Raw genomic sequence first — 22888 nt, 5'->3', positions numbered from 1 at the left:
TAACCACTTTATCTCTCTGTGCTGCTGCCTATGATCTATGGACAAGTACGCCAAGGTCTCTCTGACCCTCTGTACTTCCTAGGGTCCTACCATCTATTGTATATTCCCTTGCCTTGTTGGTCCTCCCAAAATACATCACCTCACACTTCTCAGGATTAAATTCAATTTGCCACTGCCCCAGCCATCTTACCAGCCCATCTATATTGTCCTGTAATCTAAGGCTTTCCTCCTCACTATTTACGACACCACCAGTTTTCGTGTCATCTGCGAACTTACTGATCATACCTCCTATATTTACGTCTAAATCATTAATGTACACTGCAAACAGCAAGAGTCCCAACACTGATCCCTGTGGTACACCACTGGTCACAGGCTTCCACTCTCAAAAACAATCCTCGACCATCACCCTTAGCCACTAAGCCAATTTTGGATCCAATTGGCAAATTGCCCTGGATCCCATGGGCTCTTACCTTCTTAACCAATCTTCAATGTTTGCCATAATGATGAGGAAAATGTTAACAGCCACATTTTCATATGTTGCAGGCTTAGAATTGAAGGCAAATGAACGCAGCTGCTCGTTTGATGGTGATGCAGACAGAATTGTATACTATTATATCAATGAACTGGGATGTTTCCATCTTCTTGATGGTGATAAGATTGCAACTTTAATTACTATATTTCTAAAGGAGCTTCTTGCCAAGGTAAAACCTTCCTACAAGTCAGCTTGCTATGTTGGTACTCATTACAAAACAGATTTCGCTGGACTGAGTCAGCATCTGTAGAGAACAACCAAGTTAACGTTTCAGATGTAGACCTTCATCAGAATGGTCTGGTGGAAGGTGTTGCAACTGAGGTAGGAAGAGTGCACTGTCTTTTCTAGTTCCACTTCCCCACAGGTCACAACATATATTTAAATGTTTACCCAGTTACCGATATGGTCAATCATATACTCTACTCTTTATCCCAGAATAAAATACGGCAACAAAACAACAAAATTATCAGTTTATCATAAAACAAGACTTATCCAGTAAAGAAGCAAGGCATTAACACAGATTTAAATATGAAAGTTCCCTTTTTAAATACCCAACACGCATGTACTCTCACACATACACTGGTTCAAGAAAAATAAAGGAATTTTCTCTGCAAAGTTCTTTTACAAAAAAAAGACAAAAAATTTTTTGGCCAAATACTTGTTAATTCATGAAGAAAATGGATAAGATATTTTGTCTTCCAAAATGGCATACAGTCTGGCATCTGAGTGCACGTTGATGGGTCACTGGGCTCTTTTCTGGAGCAGTTTTTTTCAGGTGGCATCGAGAATTGATCTGGCAGGCCTTCCAAGAGTGTCTTGGGAAAAATGCGGTATCAGGGGTTTTCACTCTCATACGCTGGATCTTTGCAAGGTTTCGCAGAGACAAGAGGAAAGAGATGAGCTCGGTGTTTTTCTCTTGGCAGGCTGATCTGCAGCTGCTTTCAACAACAGTCCACACCCCAACTGAACCAAAACAATATCTCAGAAGCAAAACCAACTCCTGATCCTCACAAATCTTGACATGTCACTTCTTGCTTTCAAACAAGACCTTTAGATTTTTTAGAGATACAGCACTGAAACAGACCTCTCAGTGACCCTTCGAACAAAAGTCCAACATTTATGGAATCTCCCCAGTCTTAAATGAATCCATCTCCACAATTCTAACACATGAATCCTCAAAGAAAACCAGCACTTTCATAACAAAGGTCTGCACAAAACGTTAACTCATCTATTTGCTGACTGAGCATTTTCTGTTTTTGCTTCGGGTTTCCTACGTCTGCAGTTTTTTTCTGCGTTTTGTTAATACTTGTAACTTGTTTTTAAACTGTAAAGAAGTGAAGAAGTCAATGTACATCTAAACAAATATATTTGTAGGTCATTTGGTTTGAAACCAAAAGGTCACATTTATATCATCTGTCTTTTAGTAGTGTCTTTTAGTGTCTAAGGTATATTAAGCTCTACATGTTCTCCTCTTTTGGTTATGGGCTGTTCAGTAATCATTGCCCAAATGATCCATGTAGAAAAACTATATCTATATAGCACCTTTAACGTAATAAAATGTTCCAAGGCAGTTCACAGGAGCATTATAAAACAAAGTATGATACCGAGCCACAGAAGATGTTAGGTCAATGACCAAAAACTTGGTCAAAGAGGTAGGTTTTAAGGAGTGTCTTAAAGGCGGAAAGTGAGGTGGAGAGGTGTAGTGAGGGTATTCCAGGGGCTTAGACAACTGAAGGCATGCCCACCTTTATTAAAGTAATTAAAATCAAGGATGCACAAGAGGCCAGAATTAGAGGAGTGCATAAATCTAGGAAGGTTGTGGGGCTGGAGGACATTACAGTGGGGGGGGGGGGGGGGGGGGGAGGCCATGGTGTGATTTGAAATCAAGGATCAGAATTTTAAATTCAAGACGTTGCATAGTCAGGAGCCAATATAGGTCAACGAGCACAGGGTTGATAGGGGAATGGGACTTGGTGTGAGTTAAGACATGCGCAGCAGAGTTTTGGATGACCTCAAATTTATGGAGAGTGGATGTGGGAGACCAGCCAGGAGTGAGTTGAAGTAGAGGTAATGAAGGCATGAATGAGGGTTTCAGCAGCTGATGAGCTAAGACTGGGTGAATCGGGCAATGTACGAAGGTGGCAATAGTTGGTCTTAGTGATGGCGTGAATGAGGTCGGAAGCTCATCTTGGGGTCGGATATTTTGCCAAAGATGAGAACAGGCTGGCTTAATCTTAGACTATTGCTTGGGAGACAGAAAAAGTCGGTAGCTCGGGAACATGGTTTGGAGCGGGAACCGAAAACAATTGTTTCAGTCTTCCCAATATTTAATTGATGGAAATATCTTCTCATCCAGTACTGGATATTGGATAAGCACTCTGATAATTTAGCAACAGTGGAGAAGTCAAGAAAACTGGTGGTGAGGTAGAGCTGGGTGTGGTCAGCATATAGGTGAAAACTAACGCTGTTGTCATGCGCAGTAAAGACATATCATATTCCTACTTTTAAGATCCAAACTATATTCAAGGTGGACTCTTAAAGTTGACCTTACCTTTTTAAAAAAAAAAGGTGGACAATGCTGCAAAAGATGTCTGAAGAGCAGATGACCTGGCCTGTGTATTCGAACACTGCCTCAAGTGCAGCAACTTCTGGAGCACAGGTCTTCAGTACTATTGCTGGAATATTGTCAGGACCCATAGCCTTTGCTGTATCCAGTGCCTTCAGTCGTTTCTTGATATCACGCGGAGTGAATCGAATTGGCTGATGTCTGGCATCTGTTATGCTGTGGACTTCAGGAGGGGGCTGAGATGGATCATCAACTCGGCACTTCTGGCTGAAGATTGTCACAAATGCTTCAGCCTTATCTTTCGCACTGATGTGCTGGGCTTCCCCATCATTGAGGATGGGGATATTTGTGGAGCCACCTCCTCCAGTTAGTTGTTTAATTTTCCACCACCATTCACGACTGGATGTGGCAGGACTGCAGAGCTTAGATCTAATCCGTTGGTTATGGGATCGCTTAGCTCTGTCTATCGCATGCTGCTTATGCATATTGGCATGCAAGTAGTCCTGGGTTGTAGCTTCATCAAGTTGACACCTCATTTTGAGGTATGCCTGGTGCTGCTCCTGGCATGCCCTCCTGCACTCTTCATTGAACCAGGGTTGGTCTCCTAGCTTGATGGTAATGGTAGAGTGGGGGATATGCCGGGCCATGAGGTTAGAGACTGTGGTTGAGTACAATTCTGCTGTTGACCCACAGCGCCTCATGGATGCCCAGTTTTGCATTGCTAGATCTGTTCGAAATCTATCCCATTTAGCATGATGATAGTGCCACACAACACGATGGTCGGTACCCTCAATGTGAAGGCAGGATTTCGTCTCCACAAGGACTGTGTGGTGGTCACTCCTACCAATACAGTCATGGGCAGAAGCATCTGCGGCAGGCAGATTGGTGAGGACAAGGTCACGTATGTTTTTCCCTCGTGTTGATTCCCCTACCACCTGCCACAGACCCAGTCTAGCAGCTATGTCCTTTAGGACTCTGCCAGCTTAGTCAGTAGTGGTGCTACCGAGCCACACTTGGTGATGGGCATTGAAGTCCTCCACCCAGAGTACATTTTGTGCCCTTGCCACCCTCAGTGCTTCCTCCAAGTGGTGTTCAACATGGAGTACTGACTCATCAGTTGAGGGAGGGCGGTCGGTGGTAATCGGTAGGAGGTTACCTTGCCCATGTTTGATCTGATGCCATGAGACTGCATGGGGTCCGGAGTCGATGTTGAGGACTCCCAGGGCAATTCCCTCCCTACTGTAGACCACTGTACCGCCACCTCTGCCGGTGGGACAGGACATACATGGGGATGGTGATGGCAGTGTCTGGGACATTGTCTGTAAGGTATGATTCCGTGAGTATGACTGTGTCAGGCTGTTGCTTGACTAGTCAGTGGGACAGCTCTCCCAACTTTGGCACAAGTAAGGAGGACTTTGCAGGGTCAACAGGGCTGGGTTTGTCATTGTCGTTTCCGGTGCCTAGGTCGATGCCGGGTGGTCCGTCCAGTTTCATTCCTTTTTATTGACTTTGTCGCAGTTAGGTACAACTGAGTGGCTTGCTAGGCTATTTCAGAGGGCATGTAAGAGTTAACCACATTGCTGTGGGTCTGGAGTCACATGTAGGCCAGATCAGGTAAGGACAACAGATTTCCTTCCCTAAAGGACATTGGTGAACCAGATGGGCTTTTACAGCAATCGGCAATGGTTTCATGGCCATCATTAGACTAGCTTTTAATCCAGGTTTAGTTTAGTTCAGAGATACAGCACTGAAACAGGCCCTTCGGCCCACCAAGTCTGTGCCGACCATCAACCATCCGTTTTATACTAATCCTACACTAATTCCATATTCCTACCACATCCCCACCTGTCCCTATATTTCCCTACCACCTACCTATACTAGGGGAAATTGCTAATGGCCAATTTACCTATCAACCTGCAAGTCTTTGGCATGTGGGAGGAAACAGGAGCACCCGGAGGAAACCCATGCAGACACAGGGAGAACTTGCAAACTCCACACAGTACCCAGAATTGAACCCGGGTCGATGGAGCTGTGAGGCTGCGGTGCTAACCACTGCGCCACTGTGCCAAATTCCACCTTCTGCTGTGGTGGGATTCGATCCCATGTCTCCAGATCAATGCCCTGGGTCTCTGGGTTACTAGTCCAGTGATAATACCACTACACCACCGCCTCCTCGTAATTTTGAGCACCTCTATCAAAACTCCTCTCTGGGGAGAACAACCCAAGCTTCTCCAATCTACTCACATAATTGAAGTTCCTCCTCCCTGGAACCATTCTCTTAAATCCTTTTCTGCACCCTCTCTAAAGCATTCTTATCCTTCCTAAAATGTTGTTCCCAGAATCGGATGCAATACTCAAATTGCTGCTGAACCAGTGTTTTATAATAAAAAGGGTTCATTGTAGCTTCTTTGCTTTTGTACTCTATGCCTCTATTTATAACAAAAACAAGAAATGCTGGAACCACTCAGCAGTTCTGGCAGCATCTGTGGAAAGAGAAGCAGAGTTAACGTTTCGGGTCAGTGACCCTTCTTCGGAACTGACAAATATTAAAATGTCACCGGTTATAAGCAAGTGAGGTGGGGGTGGGGCAAGAGATAACAAAGGAGAAGGTGTAGATTGGGCAAGGTCACATTGCTGACCAAAAGGTCATGGAGCAAAGGCAAACAATATGTTAATGGTGTGTTGAAAGACAAAGCATTAGTACAGAAAAGGTGTTAACGGCCTGTTTTCCTCTTTAACCAGTTTCTGAACCTGCCCTGCCACCTTCAAGGACCCCAAGCACACAGACTCCCAGGTCTATTTGTTCCAGCACACCTTTATTTTATATTTCCTCTCCACGTTCTTCCTACCAAAATGGATTAATTCACACTTTTCTGCATTATATTTCATCTGCCATGTGTCCAGCCATTCCAACAGCCTATGTTCTTTTGAAGTCTATCACTGTCCTCCTCACAGTACTTCCAGGTTTTGGGTCATCTTTCAAGATACTTCCAAGTTTTGTGTATACCTTTTCTGCACCTGGTCTGATTTGAAACTCACAGGAACATCGGTCTTCGGAGCAGGAGCAGGCCATTTGGCCCTTTGAGCCTGCTCTGCCATTCGATAAGATCTTGGCTCACCTAATTGTGGTCTCAACTCCACTTTCCTGTTTCTTTTCCCTGCACCCGCCCCCCCCCCCCCATAACCCTTGACTGCTTTGTCTATCAAAAATCTAACTCGGCCTTGAATAAATTCAATGACCCAGCCTCCACTGCTTTCTGGGGAAGAGAATTCCACAGACGAACTGAAGGCCTGAATCTAACAGAACCACATCCGACCCGGCCTGAGACCTTCCATTTTTTTTCCCGAGCCCAACCCGACCACCGGAATGTGCACTTTACCTACCTTCTGATTCCGAATCCATTTTTCACTTCTTCAGGTTGAAATACTTGCTGCATGTTTATCCAGTGAGCAGCTGAAATGCAGAGACCAGGAAGGTCCTGAGTGATTGATTATTATAAAATACTCAGTATTTATATAAAAAATATAAAATGATCACTGTCAGGACTCTAGTCTAGTACAGTATATGTGTGTAGACTAGAGTCCTGACGGTGATCATTTTATATTTTTTATATAAATACTGTATATTTTATAATAATCACTCAGGACCTTCCTGGTCACTGCATTTCAGCTGCTCACTGGATAAACTTGCAGCAAGTATTTCAAACTGCAAAGCAGGAGTCTAGGTAATGTATAATATTTTCTGAGTCTTTGGGCAATTGCTGTGTTTATTTTAAGCAATACAGATACTGGTACAGTGTGGCACAACCCCATGGGTTTCTGTTTAACTCGTGACCAAACAATCACTGACTACGTGGCTCTAATCTTCATCTTTTTAAACATCCTTTCAAGTCCCATTAATACTGTGTGTGTTCGACCCGGACTCGGCCCGACCCAACCCCAAAAGCCGGTCCCAGAAGAGTGACCCGAACCCGACACGTCGTCTGGTTCGGTTCAGGTCGGGTAGCAGGCCTTTAAGACGAATGACCTTTTGAGAGAAAAAAATTCTCCTTTATCTCTGTCTTAAAAGGGAGACCTCTTATTCTTTAAACTCTGTCCCCTGGTTCTAATCTCCCCCGCAAGAGGAAACATCCTTCTGGTATCCACTCTATCAAGACCCCTCAGGATCTTTTATGTGTTTCAATAAGATCACCTCTTATTCTACTAAACTCCAATGGGTACAGGCCCAACCTGTTCAACCTTTCTTCACAAGATAAGCCGTTCATCCCCAGAATGAGTTGATTGAACCTTCTCTGAACTGCTTCTAATGCAATTATATCCTTTTTAAAATAGGAGACCAAAGCTGTACCCAGTACGCCAGATGCGGTCTCACCAAGGCCCTGTACAGCTGCAGTAAAACTTCCCTACTTTTATACTCGATTGTCCTTGCAATAAATGCCAACATTCCATTTTCCTTCCCAATCACTTGCTGTACCTGCATATTAACCTTTTGTGATTCATGTACCAGGATACCTGGATCCCTCTGTACCACCGAGTTCTACAATCTCTCCGTTTAAATAGCATACAGCTTTTCTATTCTTCCTTCCAATGTGGACAAGTTCACATTTTCCCACATTATACCCCATCTGCCAAATTTTTGCCCGCTCATCTTTATCCTTTTGTAGACTCTTCACCTCCTCGTGACAGCTTTTTTCCTTCTTATCTTGGTGTTATCGGAAAATAGCTACCATACATATGGTCGCTTCATCCAAGTCAGTGATATAAATTGTAAATAGTTGAGGCCCCAGAACTGATCCCTGTGGCACTCCACTAGTTACAGCTTGCCAATCCAAAAAAGACCCATTTATTCCTACTCTCTGCTTCCTGTTAGCTAACCAACCCTTTATCCACGCTAATATGTTACCCCCTACACCATGTGTTTTATCTTCTATAGTATCAAGAAAACTCAAGTCCGTGATGGTTTAGCTAGTTATTTTTGCATTCTATGAATGTATTTTCTTGCCCAACTGGGATTAAGCTTTACGGGTGGGGAGATCTGGTTCATTGGGATCCTGATCGTATAATTTTTCAGGTGACCCCCCCACTCCCAAAATAGGTGTTTCCCAAAAAGTGACTTTTTAGTCCTGACAATATACCTTGTAGAGGTATCTAGACTTTTTTTTTTCAGAGCACTGAAACAGGCCCTTCGGCCCACCGAGTCTGTACTGACCAACAACCACCCATTTATACTAACCCTACAGTAATCCCATATTCCCTATCACCTCCCTACACTAGGGACAATTTACAATGGCCAATTTACCTATCACCTGCAAGTCTTTTGGATGTGGGAGGAAACCGGAGCACCCGGCGAAAACCCACGCAGACACAGGGAGAACTTGCAAACTCTGCACAGGCAGTACCCAGAATCGAACCCGGGTCCCTGGCGCTGTGAGGCTGCGGTGCTAACCACTGCGCCGCCCGCTTATTTAGTCGCTTGCTATGGCATAAAACCTGTTCATTGGATTCACTTGAGTCATTTGTCCAGTTCAGGCTTGCCTGATTCCTTTATTCATTTATTTATTGTACTTTAAGTATCCATTTCCCGTGTAATTAATCAGTTCAGACTGGCATCCTTATTTTTCTACAATTATAGCGCCTGCTTTACAAAACAGAGGCGGCAGGGGTGCATTTGGTAAATCCTGTTAACTACTTTTCAAGTTGGGAAATTTACTGTATCTACCAAACGTTTTTTAAAAAGCAATATTAGCCTAATCCATATGAAGATGAAAAGGGTAATATTTTGGGAGAAATTGCATTGGCTTCTTTGTTCAAAACATTGAGCTTTTTGCAGATATTGAGATCCTGCTTAAGTCGTAAGTCAGACAGCAGCTAGCAGAAAGTGTTTCTCCCTTGCCTATGACGCTATGATTCATTTTTCATTAACTTTGCTTTTCTCTTTGTCATCTATTGCCTCAAGGTTTACCAAGTAAATAAAGAATTTGTGTGCATTTTCACGATAACTAAAGTAAAGTAGTTGTCCTGTAAGTGCAGCATTGTGCTATTACAGGACGCGTCCACTAATGGAGCATAGCAGAGTTCTGTTCAACTTTGCTCCAGATTTTTCAGTCCTTAACTTGATACGCAAATTTAAGATTCATGTGGAATGGAAAGCGATTCATACCAACACTAAACTAGTGCTACACCATAACTGTAGAAGTGGACTGTGAGTGAATATTGACTGTAGAGCTAATTGTCGTCTTTTTATTGCTCAGGCGGATTTGGACTTGCAGATAGCAGTAGTCCAGACTGCCTATGCAAATGGGAGCTCAACAAAATACATCGAAGAGGTCATGAAGGTAATAACATTTTGAGACTGGGTTATTTCTCAACTTTAGTGGTTTCAAAAGTTGCTTATAACACATTTTAATAACATCCCTTAATTAACATAATGTGTAACTTTACTAGACAGAGTTCCAACAATCATTGCAACCATGAACAGAACACAACAAGTTAAGAATTGGCATATAATTGAACGTGCATATAGACATGTCTGATCTGTTTGGTGATTTCTAATGTGTCTGGTTGTGGTTTTTCTTAGGTTCCTGTACACTGTGTGAATACAGGAGTGAAATATTTGCACCATAAAGCTCAGGAATTTGATGTTGGGGTTTACTTTGAAGCAAATGGCCATGGCACAGTAAGTGGCTGCCTGAATGGAGAGCTCTGCTGGTCTGTTGCAGTTTTTTTTTTAAACGAGTATTCATGGTATTTAGAATTGAGCTTCCTATTCTGTTGCATTAAAGAAAAAATTTATCATGAGATAAGATTTAAATTGTAGCCATGTACAACATATTCTGGTAGATTAGTGTTACTTCCCCATTTAGTGATTGTTGTACATTAGTGGGAGTGTTCTTACTCACATTTTAGGAGCCCAGTTAGAGAAACATTGGGCCTAGACCAGGATGCCTGACCACCGATTTGCCTGAGGTATGATTATGGGATAAGGAGGTGAGAAAGAATAAAGCACTCTACTTGTCCACAGTAGCTACATGATTTTTTAGATTTAGATTTAGATTTTTAGATTGAGAGATACAGCACTGAAACAGGCCCTTCGGCCCACTGATTCTGTGTCGACCATTAACCACCCATTTATACTAATCCTACACTAATCCCATATTCCTATCACATCCTCACCTGTCCCTATATTCCCCTACAACCTACCTATACGAGGGGCAATTTTATAATGGCCAATTTACCCATCAACCTGCAAGTCTTTTGGCTGTGGGAGGAAACCGGAGCACCCGGAGAAAACCCACGCAGACACAGGGAGAACTTGCAAACTCCACACAGGCAGTACCCAGAATTGAACCCGGGTCGCTGGAGCTGTGAGGCTGCGATGCTAACCACTGCGCCACTGTGCCGCAATGAGTATGGATTCCCAAAGAGGGTCTTTATGCCCTCAATGTACCTTGGGGAAAGGTTGTGATTTCTGTTTTAATTTAGTCAGCTTGCTGTGACATAAAACCTATTCACTGCATTCTACATTTATAGTGTAAATAGAAACAAAATCTTTATTTACCTTAACAAACCTTGAGGTATCAGATGGCAGAGGAAGTCAAAGATAACTTTTGGGATCACTGTTGGGACCACTGTTGTTTGTGATATACATTAATGATTTGGAGGAAAGTATAGGTGGACTGATTAGCAAGTTTGCAGATGACACTAAGATTGGTGGAGTAGCAGATAGTGAAGGGGACTGTCAGAGAATACAGCAGAATATAGATAGATTGGAGAGTTGGGCAGAGAAATGGCAGATGGAGTTCAATCAGGGCAAATGCGAGGTGATGCATTTTGGAAGATCCAATTCAAGAGTGAACTATACAGTAAATGGAAAAGTCCTGGGGAAAATTGATGTCCAGAGAGATTTGGGTGTTCAGGTCCACTGTTCCCTGAAGGTGGCAACGCAGGTAAATAGAGTGGTCAAGAAGGCATACGGCATGCTTTCCTTCATCGGACGGGGTATTGAGTACAAGAGTTGGCAGGTCATGTTACAGTTGTATAGGACTTTGGTTCGGCCACATTTGGAATACTGCGTGCAGTTCTGGTCGCCACATTACCAAAAGGATGTGGATGCTTTGGAGAGGGTGCAGAGGAGGTTCACCAGTATGTTGCCTGGTATGGAGGGCACTAGCTATGAAGAGAGGTTGAGTAGATTAGGATTATTTTCATGAGAAAGATGGAGGTTGAGGGGGGACCTGATTGAGGTGTACAAATTCATGAGAGGTATAGACATGGATAGCAAGAGGCTTTTTCCCAGAGTGGGGGATTCAATTACTAGAGGACACGAGTTCAAAGTGAAAGGGGAAAAGTTTAGGAGGGATATGCGTGGAACGTTCTTTACGCAGATGGTGGTGGGTGCCTGGAACGCGTTGCCAGCGGAGGTGGTAGATGCGGGCACGATGGCGTCTTTTAAGATGTATCTAGACAGATACATGAATGGGCAGGAAGAAAAGAGATACAGACCCTTAGAAAATAGGCGACATGTTTAGATAGAGGATCTGGATCGGCGCAGGCTTGGAGGGCCGAAGGGCCTGTTCTTGTGCTGTAATTTTCTTTGTTCTTTATAACGATGAAAAATCTTGATGTTGGGTGCCATAGGCAAGACTCAGTGGGCTGATTTTTTCCCCCTCCCAAATAATAGTGTAACGCTTGCAGAAAGGTGCCTTAAACCCTTGTGAAAGCTGTCATTAATTTAATCCCATTACAATTATACTTTGGGATGCAGTGAGGACATGAAAGGTGCTGTTACTTCTTCCTTGTAAAACAAGAGTACCAAAATAAAAAGTATTCCAACTCAACAAACAAGTGAGAGAAAAAAAAAAGCTTTGTTTTATTTCTTTGCTGGTGACCGGAATCAATGTTTTAATAATGGCTGCAGGTCAGGTTTATGATCACTCTGGTTTTTGCATCATTTCTGGGGAGAAAATGAAAAACACCAGTGCTTAGAAGGACACCCCTTCATCTGCATGGTAGAAATGAACGATTTAAAATGCTGTTCTTGCAGTTGAGAGTACCATGTTAAGGTAATCTGCAAATGCCTCTACTTATTTTTCCTCTTTTTTAAGGTACTGTTCAGTAAAACAGCTGAGAGTAAAATTAGACACCTGGCTCGGGACAAAAAGCAACTGAAGGAGAAAAGCAATGCAGCTAAAATGCTTGAAAATACCATTGATCTAATCAACCAGGTGAGTAAAAATTTACTAAGTATAGCATGTGACAATGTGCTTTATGTAGCTATTTGTGCACCTTTCCATTACCTCTTGATGGGCTGCGTGCTGATAATTTCAGTACCAGTAAGGAGAGCAAGAGAAGCCTGGACTAACACTCTCAACTCCCGCAACTGGCATTCACTTGATGTCCTCCTACAACAGCACAGAGCTTAGTGAGTGATAGGTGTTGGTGAAAACTCGTAGTAATGCGAGAGATTTTGAGTAATTATTGAACAGCTTAGTCCTCTGGAAAGTGAATACTGCTCGTCCTGTAATATAAGAATAAAGATTCTTATCTGACAACTCTTAGCTATGCTTGGAACCATCTACCAGGCACTTACTGAGTTCTGATTCTGACTTTACAGACTGTGGGTGATGCTATATCAGACCTGCTGACAATAGAGGCCATCCTGTCCATCAAGGGCTTCACTATCCAGCAATGGGATTTGATTTACACTGACCTTCCTAACAGGCAACTAAAAGTACAGGTGAGTCCATTCTTTACACTTTACACATTGAAAAGATTAGATGCTTTGAAGTAATCATTCAAAGGCAGGAAGGGGGAGAGAAAGCCACATACTTCATAGAGTCTAACTGTTATGATCCCTGTGGAGACCACCAACAAAAGAAAATCAAACTATGATATAGTTGCGATTACGGAGACATGGCTGCAGGGTGACCAAGGATGGGAAGTGAACATCCAGGGGTATTCAATATTTAGGAAAGACAGGCAAAAAGGGAAAGGAGGTGGGGTAGCGTTGTTAGTAAAGGAGGAAATCAATGCAATAGTGAGGAAAGGATATTGGCTTGGAAAATCATGATGTGGGAATCAGTATGGGTGGAGCTAAGAAACAACAAGGGGCAGAAAACGTTGGTGGGGGTTGTCTATAGACCCCCAAACATTAGTGAAGATGTAAGGGATGGCATTAAACAGGAAATTAGAGACGCATGCATTTAAGGGTACAACTGTAATCATGGGTGACTATAATCGACATGTAGATTGGTCAAACCAAATTTGCAATAATACTGTGGAGGAGGATTTCCTGGAGTGTGTACGTTGCGGTTTTTTAGACCAATACGTTGAGGAACCAACTAGAGAACAGGCTATCCTAGACTGGGTATTGTGCAATGAGAAAGGATCAATTAACAATCTTGTTGTGCGGGGTTCCTTGGGGAAGAGCGACCATAACCTGATAGAATTCTTCTTTAAGATGGAGAGTGATGTAGTTGATTCTGAGACTAGGGTCCTGAATTTAAATAAAGGAAGCTACGAAGGTATGAGGTGCGAGTTGGCTATGGTAGATTGGGGAACTTTACTAAAAAGGTTGACAGTGGATAATATTTAAAGAACGTGTGCATGAATTACAACAATTATTCATTCCTGTCTGGTGCAAAAATAAAACCAGAAAGGTGGCTCAACCGTGGCTTACAAAAGAAATTAGGGATAGAGGAGGCATATAAAATTGCCAGAAAAAATCTGAGGATGGAAGCAGTTTAGAATTCAGCAAAGGAGGACCAAGAGATTGATTAAGCGGGGGAAAATAGAGTATGAGAGTAAACTTGCGGGGAGCATAAAAACTGATTGTAAAAGCTTTTATCAATATGTGAAGAGAAAAAGATCAGTGAAGACAAATAAATGTAGGTCCTTTGCAGTTAGAAGCGGGGGAAATTATAATGGGGAACAAAGAAATAGCAGAACAATTAAACACGTACTTTGGTTCTGCCTTCACAAAGGAGGACACAAATAACCTCCCAGAAATGTTAGGGAACCAAGGGTCTAATGAGAGGGAGGAACTGAAGGAAATCAGTATTAATAAAAAAAAAAGTGCTAGGGAAATTAATGGGGTTAAAGGTTGACAAGTCCCCAGGGCCTGATAAGCTACAGCCCAGAATACGAAATGAAGTGGCCTTGGAAATAGTGGATGCATTGGTGGACATCTTCCAAAATTCTATAGACTCTGGATCAGTTCCTACAGATTGGAGGGTGGCAAATGTAACCCACTATTTAAAAAAGGAGGTAGAAAAAAACAAGGAATTACAGTCCAGTTAGCCTTACATCAGTAGTGGGAAAAATGTTAGCGTTTGTTATAACGGATGTGAAAGCACAACACCTGGAAAGCATAAACGGGATTGGACAAAGTCAGCATGGGTTTACGAAAGGGAAATCATGCTTAACAAATTACTGGAGTTTTTTGAGGATGTAACTAGTAGAATCGATAAGGGAGAACCAGTGGATGTGGTGTATTTGGATTTTCAGAAGGCTTTTGATAAAGTCCCACATAAGAGGTTAGTGTGCAAAATTAAAGCACATGGGATTGGGGGTAATCTCCTGGCATGGATTGAGAATTGGTTGACAGACAGGAAACAGAGAGTTGGAATAACCGGGTCTTTTTCCTGGTGGCAGGCAGTGACTGGTGGGGTACCGCAGGGATCAGTGCTTGGGCCCCAGTTATTCACAATATATTAATGACTTGGGTGAGGGAACTAAAGGTAACATTTCCAAGTTTGCAGATGACGCAAAGCTGGGGGGGTGCATGTGAGCTGTGAGGAGGATACAGAGAGGCTCCAATGTGATTTGGACAAGTTGGGTGAGTGGGTAAATGCATGGAAGATGCAGTATAATGTGGATAAATGTGAGGTTATCCATTTTGGTTGTAAAAACAGAAATGCAGATTATTATCTGAATGGTGATAGATTGGGACCTGGGTGTCCTTGTACGCCAGTCGCTGAAAGCAAGCATTCAGGTGCGGCAAGCAGTTAGGAAGGCAAATGGTATGTTAGCCTTCATTGAAAGAGGATTTGAGTACAGGAGCAAGGATGTCTTACCGCAGTTATACATGGCCTTGGTGAGACCACATCTGGAGTATTTTGTGCAGTTTTGGTCGTCTTATCTGAGGAAGGATGTTCTTGCCATGGAGAGAGTGCAAAGAAGATTTACTGGGCAGATTCCTGGGATGGCAGGATTGACGTATGAGGAGAGATTGGGTCAACTAGGCCTAGATTCACTAGAGTTTAGAAGAATGAGAGGGGATCTCATAGAAACCTATAAAATTCTAACAGGACTAGACAGGCTAGATGTAGCAAGGATGTTCCCGATGGGTGGGGAGTCCAGAACCAGGGGGCTCAGGATATGGGGTATGCCATTTAGAACCGAGATGAAGAGAAATTTTTTCACTCAGAGGGTGGTGAACCTGTGGGATTCTATACCGCAGAAGGCAGTGGAGGCCAAGTTATTAAATATATTCAAGAAGGAGATAGATATGTTTCTTAATGCCAAAGGGATCAAGGGATATGGGGAGAAAGCGGGAACAGGGTACTGAATTAGACAATCAGCCATGATCTTTTTTGAATGGCCGAGCAGGCCCGAAGGGCCAATTGGCCTACTCCTCCTATTTTCCTGTGTTTCTAAATCCACCGATTGACCCCAATGTAGGAAACCAAACCAAACGGACAAGATTTCACTTTTATTAATTTTACTTTAACACGCGAACCGAAACCAACATAAATTAAACATGTCGCAACAGACAGATCACGGTCAGTATATATTACAAATTGCACCTTACCTATCAGATACAACAGAGATGGGTCTTGCTGTTTCACTGAGCAATCCACCAGCATATATGGCAACAATTACAGTCACACAGTTCTTCACAACTCTAATATTCCTCAGGTAAATTTTCAGCTCTTTTCTTCAAGGATTTAGCCACCTTGAACTCTTACAGCAGTTATCTCTCAATCTGAACTCCACGGTCGTTTTTCGGCCAGCACAGACAAGATGGGCCAAGTGGCCCCTCTCTGTGCCTTAAACTTTCTCTGATTTCTATGATTCTTATTGCATACTGTACGGGTAATTTTTATATTCCACAATTATACATATTGTATTTATAAAATCATGAGGGCTTAACGAGTAACTAAACCCTCGTGGATTCAGATTCAAGCATCATAGAATTATCATAACTCACGGCCTTTCTTCTATTTTACACTCCTTCAAGCTCTGGCTAGAGCATTAGCAATTATGTTGCTTTTCCCTGCAACATGCACAATTTTCAGTGTAAATGGCTGTAACATCAAACTCCAGTAAAACAGCCAGAGATTCTTTGTTCTGAACTTTTCCAGAAACACAAGTGTATTAACTGTATAAACTAATTTCTCTGACTTTTGGTTACATATATCTCAAACTGCTGTAAAGCCAGTACAAGATTTAGTTTCCTTCTCGATGGTCGAGTACTTTGTTTGATATTTATTGATCTTCCTAGAGAAGTAGCTAACGGGCCGTTACACACCAGTATCATCAACTTGGAGCAGCATTGTTCCTACCCTTACATCACTGGCGTCAATAGCCACTTTGAATGGTTTATTAACATCTGGGACTGCAAGAGCTGGTTCTTTTATTAAAATAGCCTTTAACTTCTCAAATGCTATTTGGCATGACTCTGACCATTTGAACTTCGTGTTTTTCATTAACAGATTAGTCAGTGGGGTGACGACTGTGCTGAAGTTAGGGAAAACAAATTCCTGTAAAACCCACACATACCCAGAGCCCATGCCTTTCTTTGTTTTGGGTACAGGAAAACCTATTATCGCCTGAACCTTGGCCTCTCATGATGATGCTTGACCTTGATCCACAATATGTCCTAAATAAATGACTTTGGTCTTAGCAAACTCGCTCTTTGCAAAGTTTATGACCAGGTTAGTTTTGGCTAGCTTGTCAAACAGCTCTTAAATGTCAGACATGATCACTCCAGGTGTTGGTAGACACCAAAAGGTCCTCAATGTACACAACACAGTTGCTCATTTTGGCAATCACTTGATTGGTCAGTCTTTGAAATGTGGCTGGTGCATTCTTCATACCAAATGGCATGACTTTATATTGGAACAGACCATCACAATATTAGCTATCCTCCAGTCTTTCGGTACCTCACCCGTGGCTAACGATAATACAAAAATCTCTGCCAGGGCCCCAGCTCCTTGCTACCTATAGCATCCTAGGATACACCTGGTCAGGCCCTGGGGATTTATCCACGTTAATGTGCTTCAAAACCTCCAACACTGGCTCCATTGTAACGTTGATATGCTACAAGATACCGGTGTTCTTTCCCTTGAACTCACTTGCTTCCATGACCACCTCCATGGTAAATACAGACAAGAGTATTCATTTAAGACCTCGCCTGTTTCCTGTGGCTCCACACATAGATTACCACACTGATCGTTAAGGGGACATACTCTCTCCCCCTAGCTACCCTTTTACTCTTAATATACTTATAGAATCTTTTAGAATTCTTCTTTATCTTATCTGCCAGGGAAATCTCATGGCCCCTTTTTGCCCTCCTAATTTCCTTCGTAAGCGTACTCCTACATCCCCTACACTCCTCAAGGGACTCGCTTGATCCCAGCTGCCTATACCTGGCATATGCCTCCTTCTTTGTCCTGACCAGATCCTCAATATCCCTCGTCAGCCAAGGTTCCCTAAACTTGCCAGCCTTGCCCTTCCATCTAACAGGAACATGCCGGCCCTGAACTCTTGCCTTCATCGGTCGGGGCATAGAGTATAAAAATTGGCAAGTCATGCTGCAGCTGTACATAACTTTAGTTAGGCCACACTTAGAATAATGTGTGCAATTCTGGTTACCACACTACCAGAAGGGCGTGGAGGCTTTGGAGAGGGTACAGAAGAGGTTTACCAGGATGTTGCCTGGCCTGGAGGGTATTAGCTATGAGGAGAGGTTGGATAAACTCTGATTGTTTTCACTGGAACAACGGAGGTGGAGGGGGCGACATGATAGAGGTTTAGCATGGACAGAGTGGATAGTCAGAAGCTTTTGCCCAGGGTGGAAGAGTCAGTTACTAGGGGACATAGGTTTAAGGTGCGAGGGGCAAAGTTTAGAGGGGATGTGCGAGGCAAGTTCTTTAGACAGAGGGTGGTGAGTGCCTGGAACTTGCTGCTGGGGGAGGTGGTGGAAGCAGTTACGATAGCGATGTTTAAGAGGCATCTTGACAAATACATGAATAGGATGGGAATAGAGGGATACTGTCCCTGGAAGTGCAGAAGGTTTTAGTTTCGGCAGGCATCAAGATCGGCGCAGGCATGGAGAGCCGAATGGCCTGTTCCTGTGCTGTACTGTTCTTTGTTCTTTGTTTGTTCTTTGTTCTTCCTATCTCACTTTTAAAAGCCTTCCACTTGCCAGACATCCCTTTACCTGTAAACAGCCTCTCCCATTCAACTTTTGAGAGTTCCTGTCTGATGCCATCGAAATTAGCCTTCCCCGCAATTTAGGACTTCAACTTGAGGACCAGTCCTATCCTTTTCCATAACTATCTTGAAGCTAATAGAGTTATGGTCACAGGTCCCAAAGTGCTCCCCCACTGACACATTAACCACCTGCCCATCCTCATTTCCTAAGAGGAGGTCGAGTGTAGCCCCTTCTCTAGTAGGGCCATCCACATACTGTTTCAGAAAACTATCCTGGACATACTTATCAAATTCTTCCCCATCTGATCCCTTCGCACTAAGGCAGTCCCAGTCAATATTAGGGAAGTTAAAATCACCTACTATTACAACCCTATAATTCCTGCACCTATCTGTGATTTCCCTGCATACATGCTCCTCCAATTCCCTCTGACTATTGGGGGACCTACAGAATAATCCCATCAAAGCGATCACCCCTTTCTTATTTCTAAGTTCTACCCATATGGCCTCTCTGGACGTTCCCCCCGGGATATCCTCTCTAAGTAGTGCTGTGATGTCCTCCCTAATCAGCAGTGCAACTCCCCTCCTCTCTTACCTCCACCTCTGTCACGCCAGAAGCATCGGTACCCCGGAACATTGAGCTGCCAGTCCTGCCCATCCCTCAACCACATTTCAGTAATGGCCAGAATATCACAATTCCATGTACCGATACATGCTCTGAGTTCATCTGTCTTACCTGTAAGGCTTCTTGCATTAAAGTAAATGCAGTTTAGCCTACCGGACCTTCCACGCTCCCTGGCCTGCCCCTGCCCGGCCTGCCTACTGGACTTGCTTGCTTTAACCTCTACATTTGCCTCAACTATCTCATCGGAGAGACTACTACTTTGGGTCCCACCCCCCTGCCAGACTAGTTTAAACCCTCCCGAGTAGTACCAGCAAACCTCCCTGCAAGGATGTAGGTCCTCTTCCAGTTCAGATGCAACCTGTCCCTTTTGTACAGGTCACCTCTGCACCAGAAGAGGTCTCAATGGTCCAAGTAGCTGAAGCCCTCCCACCTACACCAGCTCTTCAGCCACGCATTCATTTGCCTTATCCTCCTATTCCTACCCTCACTAGCGCATGGCACAGGGAGTAATCCTGAGATTACAACCCTAGAGGTCCTGCTTTTTAACCTTCTGCCTAACTCCCTATATTCACTTTGCAGGACCTCATCTCTCTTCCTGCCTATGTCGCTAGTGCCAGTATGGACCACGACCTCTGGTTGCTCACTCTCCCCTTTCAGAATGTCCTGCAGCCGCTCCGAGACATCCTTGACCCTAGCACCAGGGAGACAACATACCATCCTGGAGCCTCGTTTGTGGCCACTGAAACGCCTATCTGCACCCCTTACGATAGAATCCCCTGTCACTATAGAACTTCCACCCCTTTTCCTGACCTGCTGTGCAGCAGAGCCCTCCGTGGTGCCACGAGCTTGGCTGTTGCTGCTTTCCCCTGGGAGGTCATCCACCCCTCCCCCCCCCCCCCCCCCCGCCCCCCAACAGTATCCAAAGCGGTATATCTGTTTGAGAGGGTCGCCTGAAACCAAACTTTTCCTCCTGGCCTTCTCTTTTATTAGTCTGAAGTGTGTCCATCTCTTTGCTTTTGTCATCTTTTTTAATAGAACTAGATCTTGCTTCATTATCAAACTTCCTATCTCTCCAACTTTTCACTTTTCATGCTAGGGCTTGTAACTACGCTTTTGTGCATCAATTTGCAATCATTTGCCATTACTGCAGTAACCTTTATTTTCCCAACTTTATGTTCTTCCAAGTGGGACCTATTTTTGAATTCTTCCATCAGAATTACTTCCCTAAGGTTTTCAAAATCTTGTTCAGTTTTCACTGATCCATACCACCTATCAAACACCATTTCCTTCTCCCTAGCAAATTCCGTATATGTCTGGTCCTGTTTTTTCAATTCCTAAATTTTTGCCTGTAGTCCTCTAGAACCAACACATAAGCATTGAAAACATCTGTCATGGTCTCATGAGTGTTCATCTGAAAGGGATGAGTACATCTCAAAAGCTTCCCTATGAAAACACTGTAGGAGAAGTTTCCAAGATGCTTTAGGCCATTCCAGATTCATGGCAATTTTCAAAGTACATTTCTACTCCCTATTCACTAAATTTAGGTACCAAGCATGCATTCTTTGCCAAATCAAAACTACGAGGAGTTTCATCCGGGTTGTCCTCAGTTTTCACCCCTGATGCACGTCCATTGACTTTGAGCCTTTACTATTTTCACTTTGTGGTCTAATGCCAATATTTGCATCTCTTTATCGTTCTGTCCCCTATCCAGTTTTATCCTGTCGAGTTCAAATTCAGGTTTTCTCACTTGAAATTGTCTTGTGTCTCTTTTTTTTCGTTTTCTTCTCTTTCCAATCTTATTCTATTTGAATACTAGCAGAAACATCCTTTTTTTTTTCTCCAGCTTCAAGTGAGGAATCAATTCTTGAATTATCTCCGCTTTCCTAGCCTCTGTGCTTGCACTAACCCCCACGTGTGCCAATATCGCGATCAAATCGACCTTTCTCAACTGCTGCAGTATACAGAGAGGCAAATCTTCACTTTCCTGTACATAGATGGTACTCTTTTTGATTTTTTGCATTCGTTTGTGGGATATGGGCATCTCTGACTAGGCCAGCATTTATTGTCCATCCCTAATTGCCCTTGAACTGAGTAGCCTGCTAAATCATTTCAGAGGGCTTTTTAAGAGTCAAACCACATTGCTGTGGGTCTGGAATCACATGTAGGCCAGACCAGGTAAGGACAGCAGATTTCCTTCCTTAAAGGACATTAGTGAACCAGAGGGGTATTACAACAATTGACAATGGTTTCATGGTCACCAGTAGACAAGCTTTTAATTCCAGATTTATTAATTGAATTCAAATGTCACCATCGTCTGTGTTTGCCATCCTATTCATGTATTTGTCAAGATGCCTCTTAAACGTCGCTATCGTACCTGCTTCCACAACCTCCCCCGGCAGCATGTTCCAGGCACTCACCACCCTCTGTGTAAAAAAAAAAACTTGCCTCGCACATCCCCTCTAAACTTTTCCCCTCACACCTTAAACCTATGTCCCCTAGTAACTGACTCTTCCACCCTGGGAAAAAGCTTCTGACTATTCATTCTGTTACTGGCACTCATAACTTTGTAAACCTCTATCAGGCCGCCCCTCCACCTCCGTCGTTCCAGTGAAAACAATCCGAGTTTATCCAACCCTCCAGACCAGGCAACATCCTGGTAAACCTCATCTGTACCCTCTCCAAAGTCTCCACATCCTTCTGGTAGTGTGGCGACCAGAATTGTGCGCAATATTCCAAATGTGGCCTAACTAAGGTTCTGTACAGCTGCAGCATGACTTGCCAATTTTTATACTCGATGCCGCGACCGATGTAGGCAAGCTTGCCGTATGCCTTCTTGACTACCTTATCCACCTGCGTTGCCACTTTCAGTGCTGTGGACCTGTACGCCCAGATCTCTCTCTGCCTGTCAATACTCCTAAGGATTCTGCCATTTACTGTATACTTCCCACCTGTATTAGACCTTCCAAAATGCATTACCTCATATTTGTCCAGATTAAACTCCATCTGCCATTTCTCCGCCCAAGTCTCGAACCGATCTATATCCTGCTGTATCCACTGACAATCCTCATCACTATCCGCAACTCCACCAACCTTTGTGTCGTTTGCAAATTTACTAATCAGACCAGCTACATTTTCCTCCAAATCATTTACATGTAATACAAACAGCAAAGGTTTCAGCACTGATCCCTGCAGAACACCACTAGTCGCAGCCCGCCATTCAGAAAAGCACCCTTCCACTGCTACCCTCTGTCTTCTATGACCGAGCCAGTTCTGTATCCATCTTGCCAGCTCACCTCTGATCCCGTGTGACTTCGCCTTTTGTACCGGTCTGCCATGAGGGACCTTGTCAAAGGCTTTACTGAAGTCCATACAGATAACATCCACTGCCCTTCCTTCATCAATCATCTTTGTCACTTCCTCAAAAAACTCAATCAAATTAGTGAGACACGACCTCCCTTTCACAAAACCATGCTGTCTCTCGCTAATAAGTTCCTTTGTTTCCAAATGAGAGTAAATCCTGTCTAGAAGAATCCTCTCCAATAGTTTCCCTGCCACTGACGTAAGGCTCACCGGCCTATAATTTCCTGGATTATCCTTGCTCCCCTCCTGAAACAAAGGAACAGCATTGGCTATTCTCCAGTCCTCTGGGACCTCACCTGCAGCCAATGACGATACAAAGATTTCTGTCAAGGCCCCAGCAATTTCTTCCCTTGCCTCCCTCAGTATTTTG

At 43.5% G+C, this 22888-nt stretch overlaps 1 protein-coding gene across 8 annotated transcripts in view; it reads left to right on the top strand.

The window, feature by feature from the left end:
- The window catches only part of pgm3 (phosphoglucomutase 3), a 134072-nt gene that overhangs the window by 67938 nt on the left and 43246 nt on the right, over positions 1-22888 (top strand). For all 8 annotated transcript variants that reach the window (XR_010976187.1, XR_010976188.1, XR_010976191.1 and 5 more), the window contains exons 7-11: positions 544-701; positions 9350-9433; positions 9676-9774; positions 12203-12322; positions 12712-12834. Coding sequence is in view for 3 of the 8 variants with exons in the window: in XM_068044717.1 (XP_067900818.1) it covers positions 544-701; positions 9350-9433; positions 9676-9774; positions 12203-12322; positions 12712-12834 (584 nt within the window). In the remaining 5 variants the exon portion in view is untranslated. The remainder of the gene's footprint in view (positions 1-543; positions 702-9349; positions 9434-9675; positions 9775-12202; positions 12323-12711; positions 12835-22888) is intronic.

This window comes from Heterodontus francisci, chromosome 13, assembly GCF_036365525.1.
Source record: "Heterodontus francisci isolate sHetFra1 chromosome 13, sHetFra1.hap1, whole genome shotgun sequence".
In the NCBI taxonomy this organism is placed as follows: domain Eukaryota; kingdom Metazoa; phylum Chordata; class Chondrichthyes; order Heterodontiformes; family Heterodontidae; genus Heterodontus; species Heterodontus francisci.
Note: the sequence above shows the minus strand (reverse complement) of the source record. Positions and strands in the feature narration are given on the sequence as shown.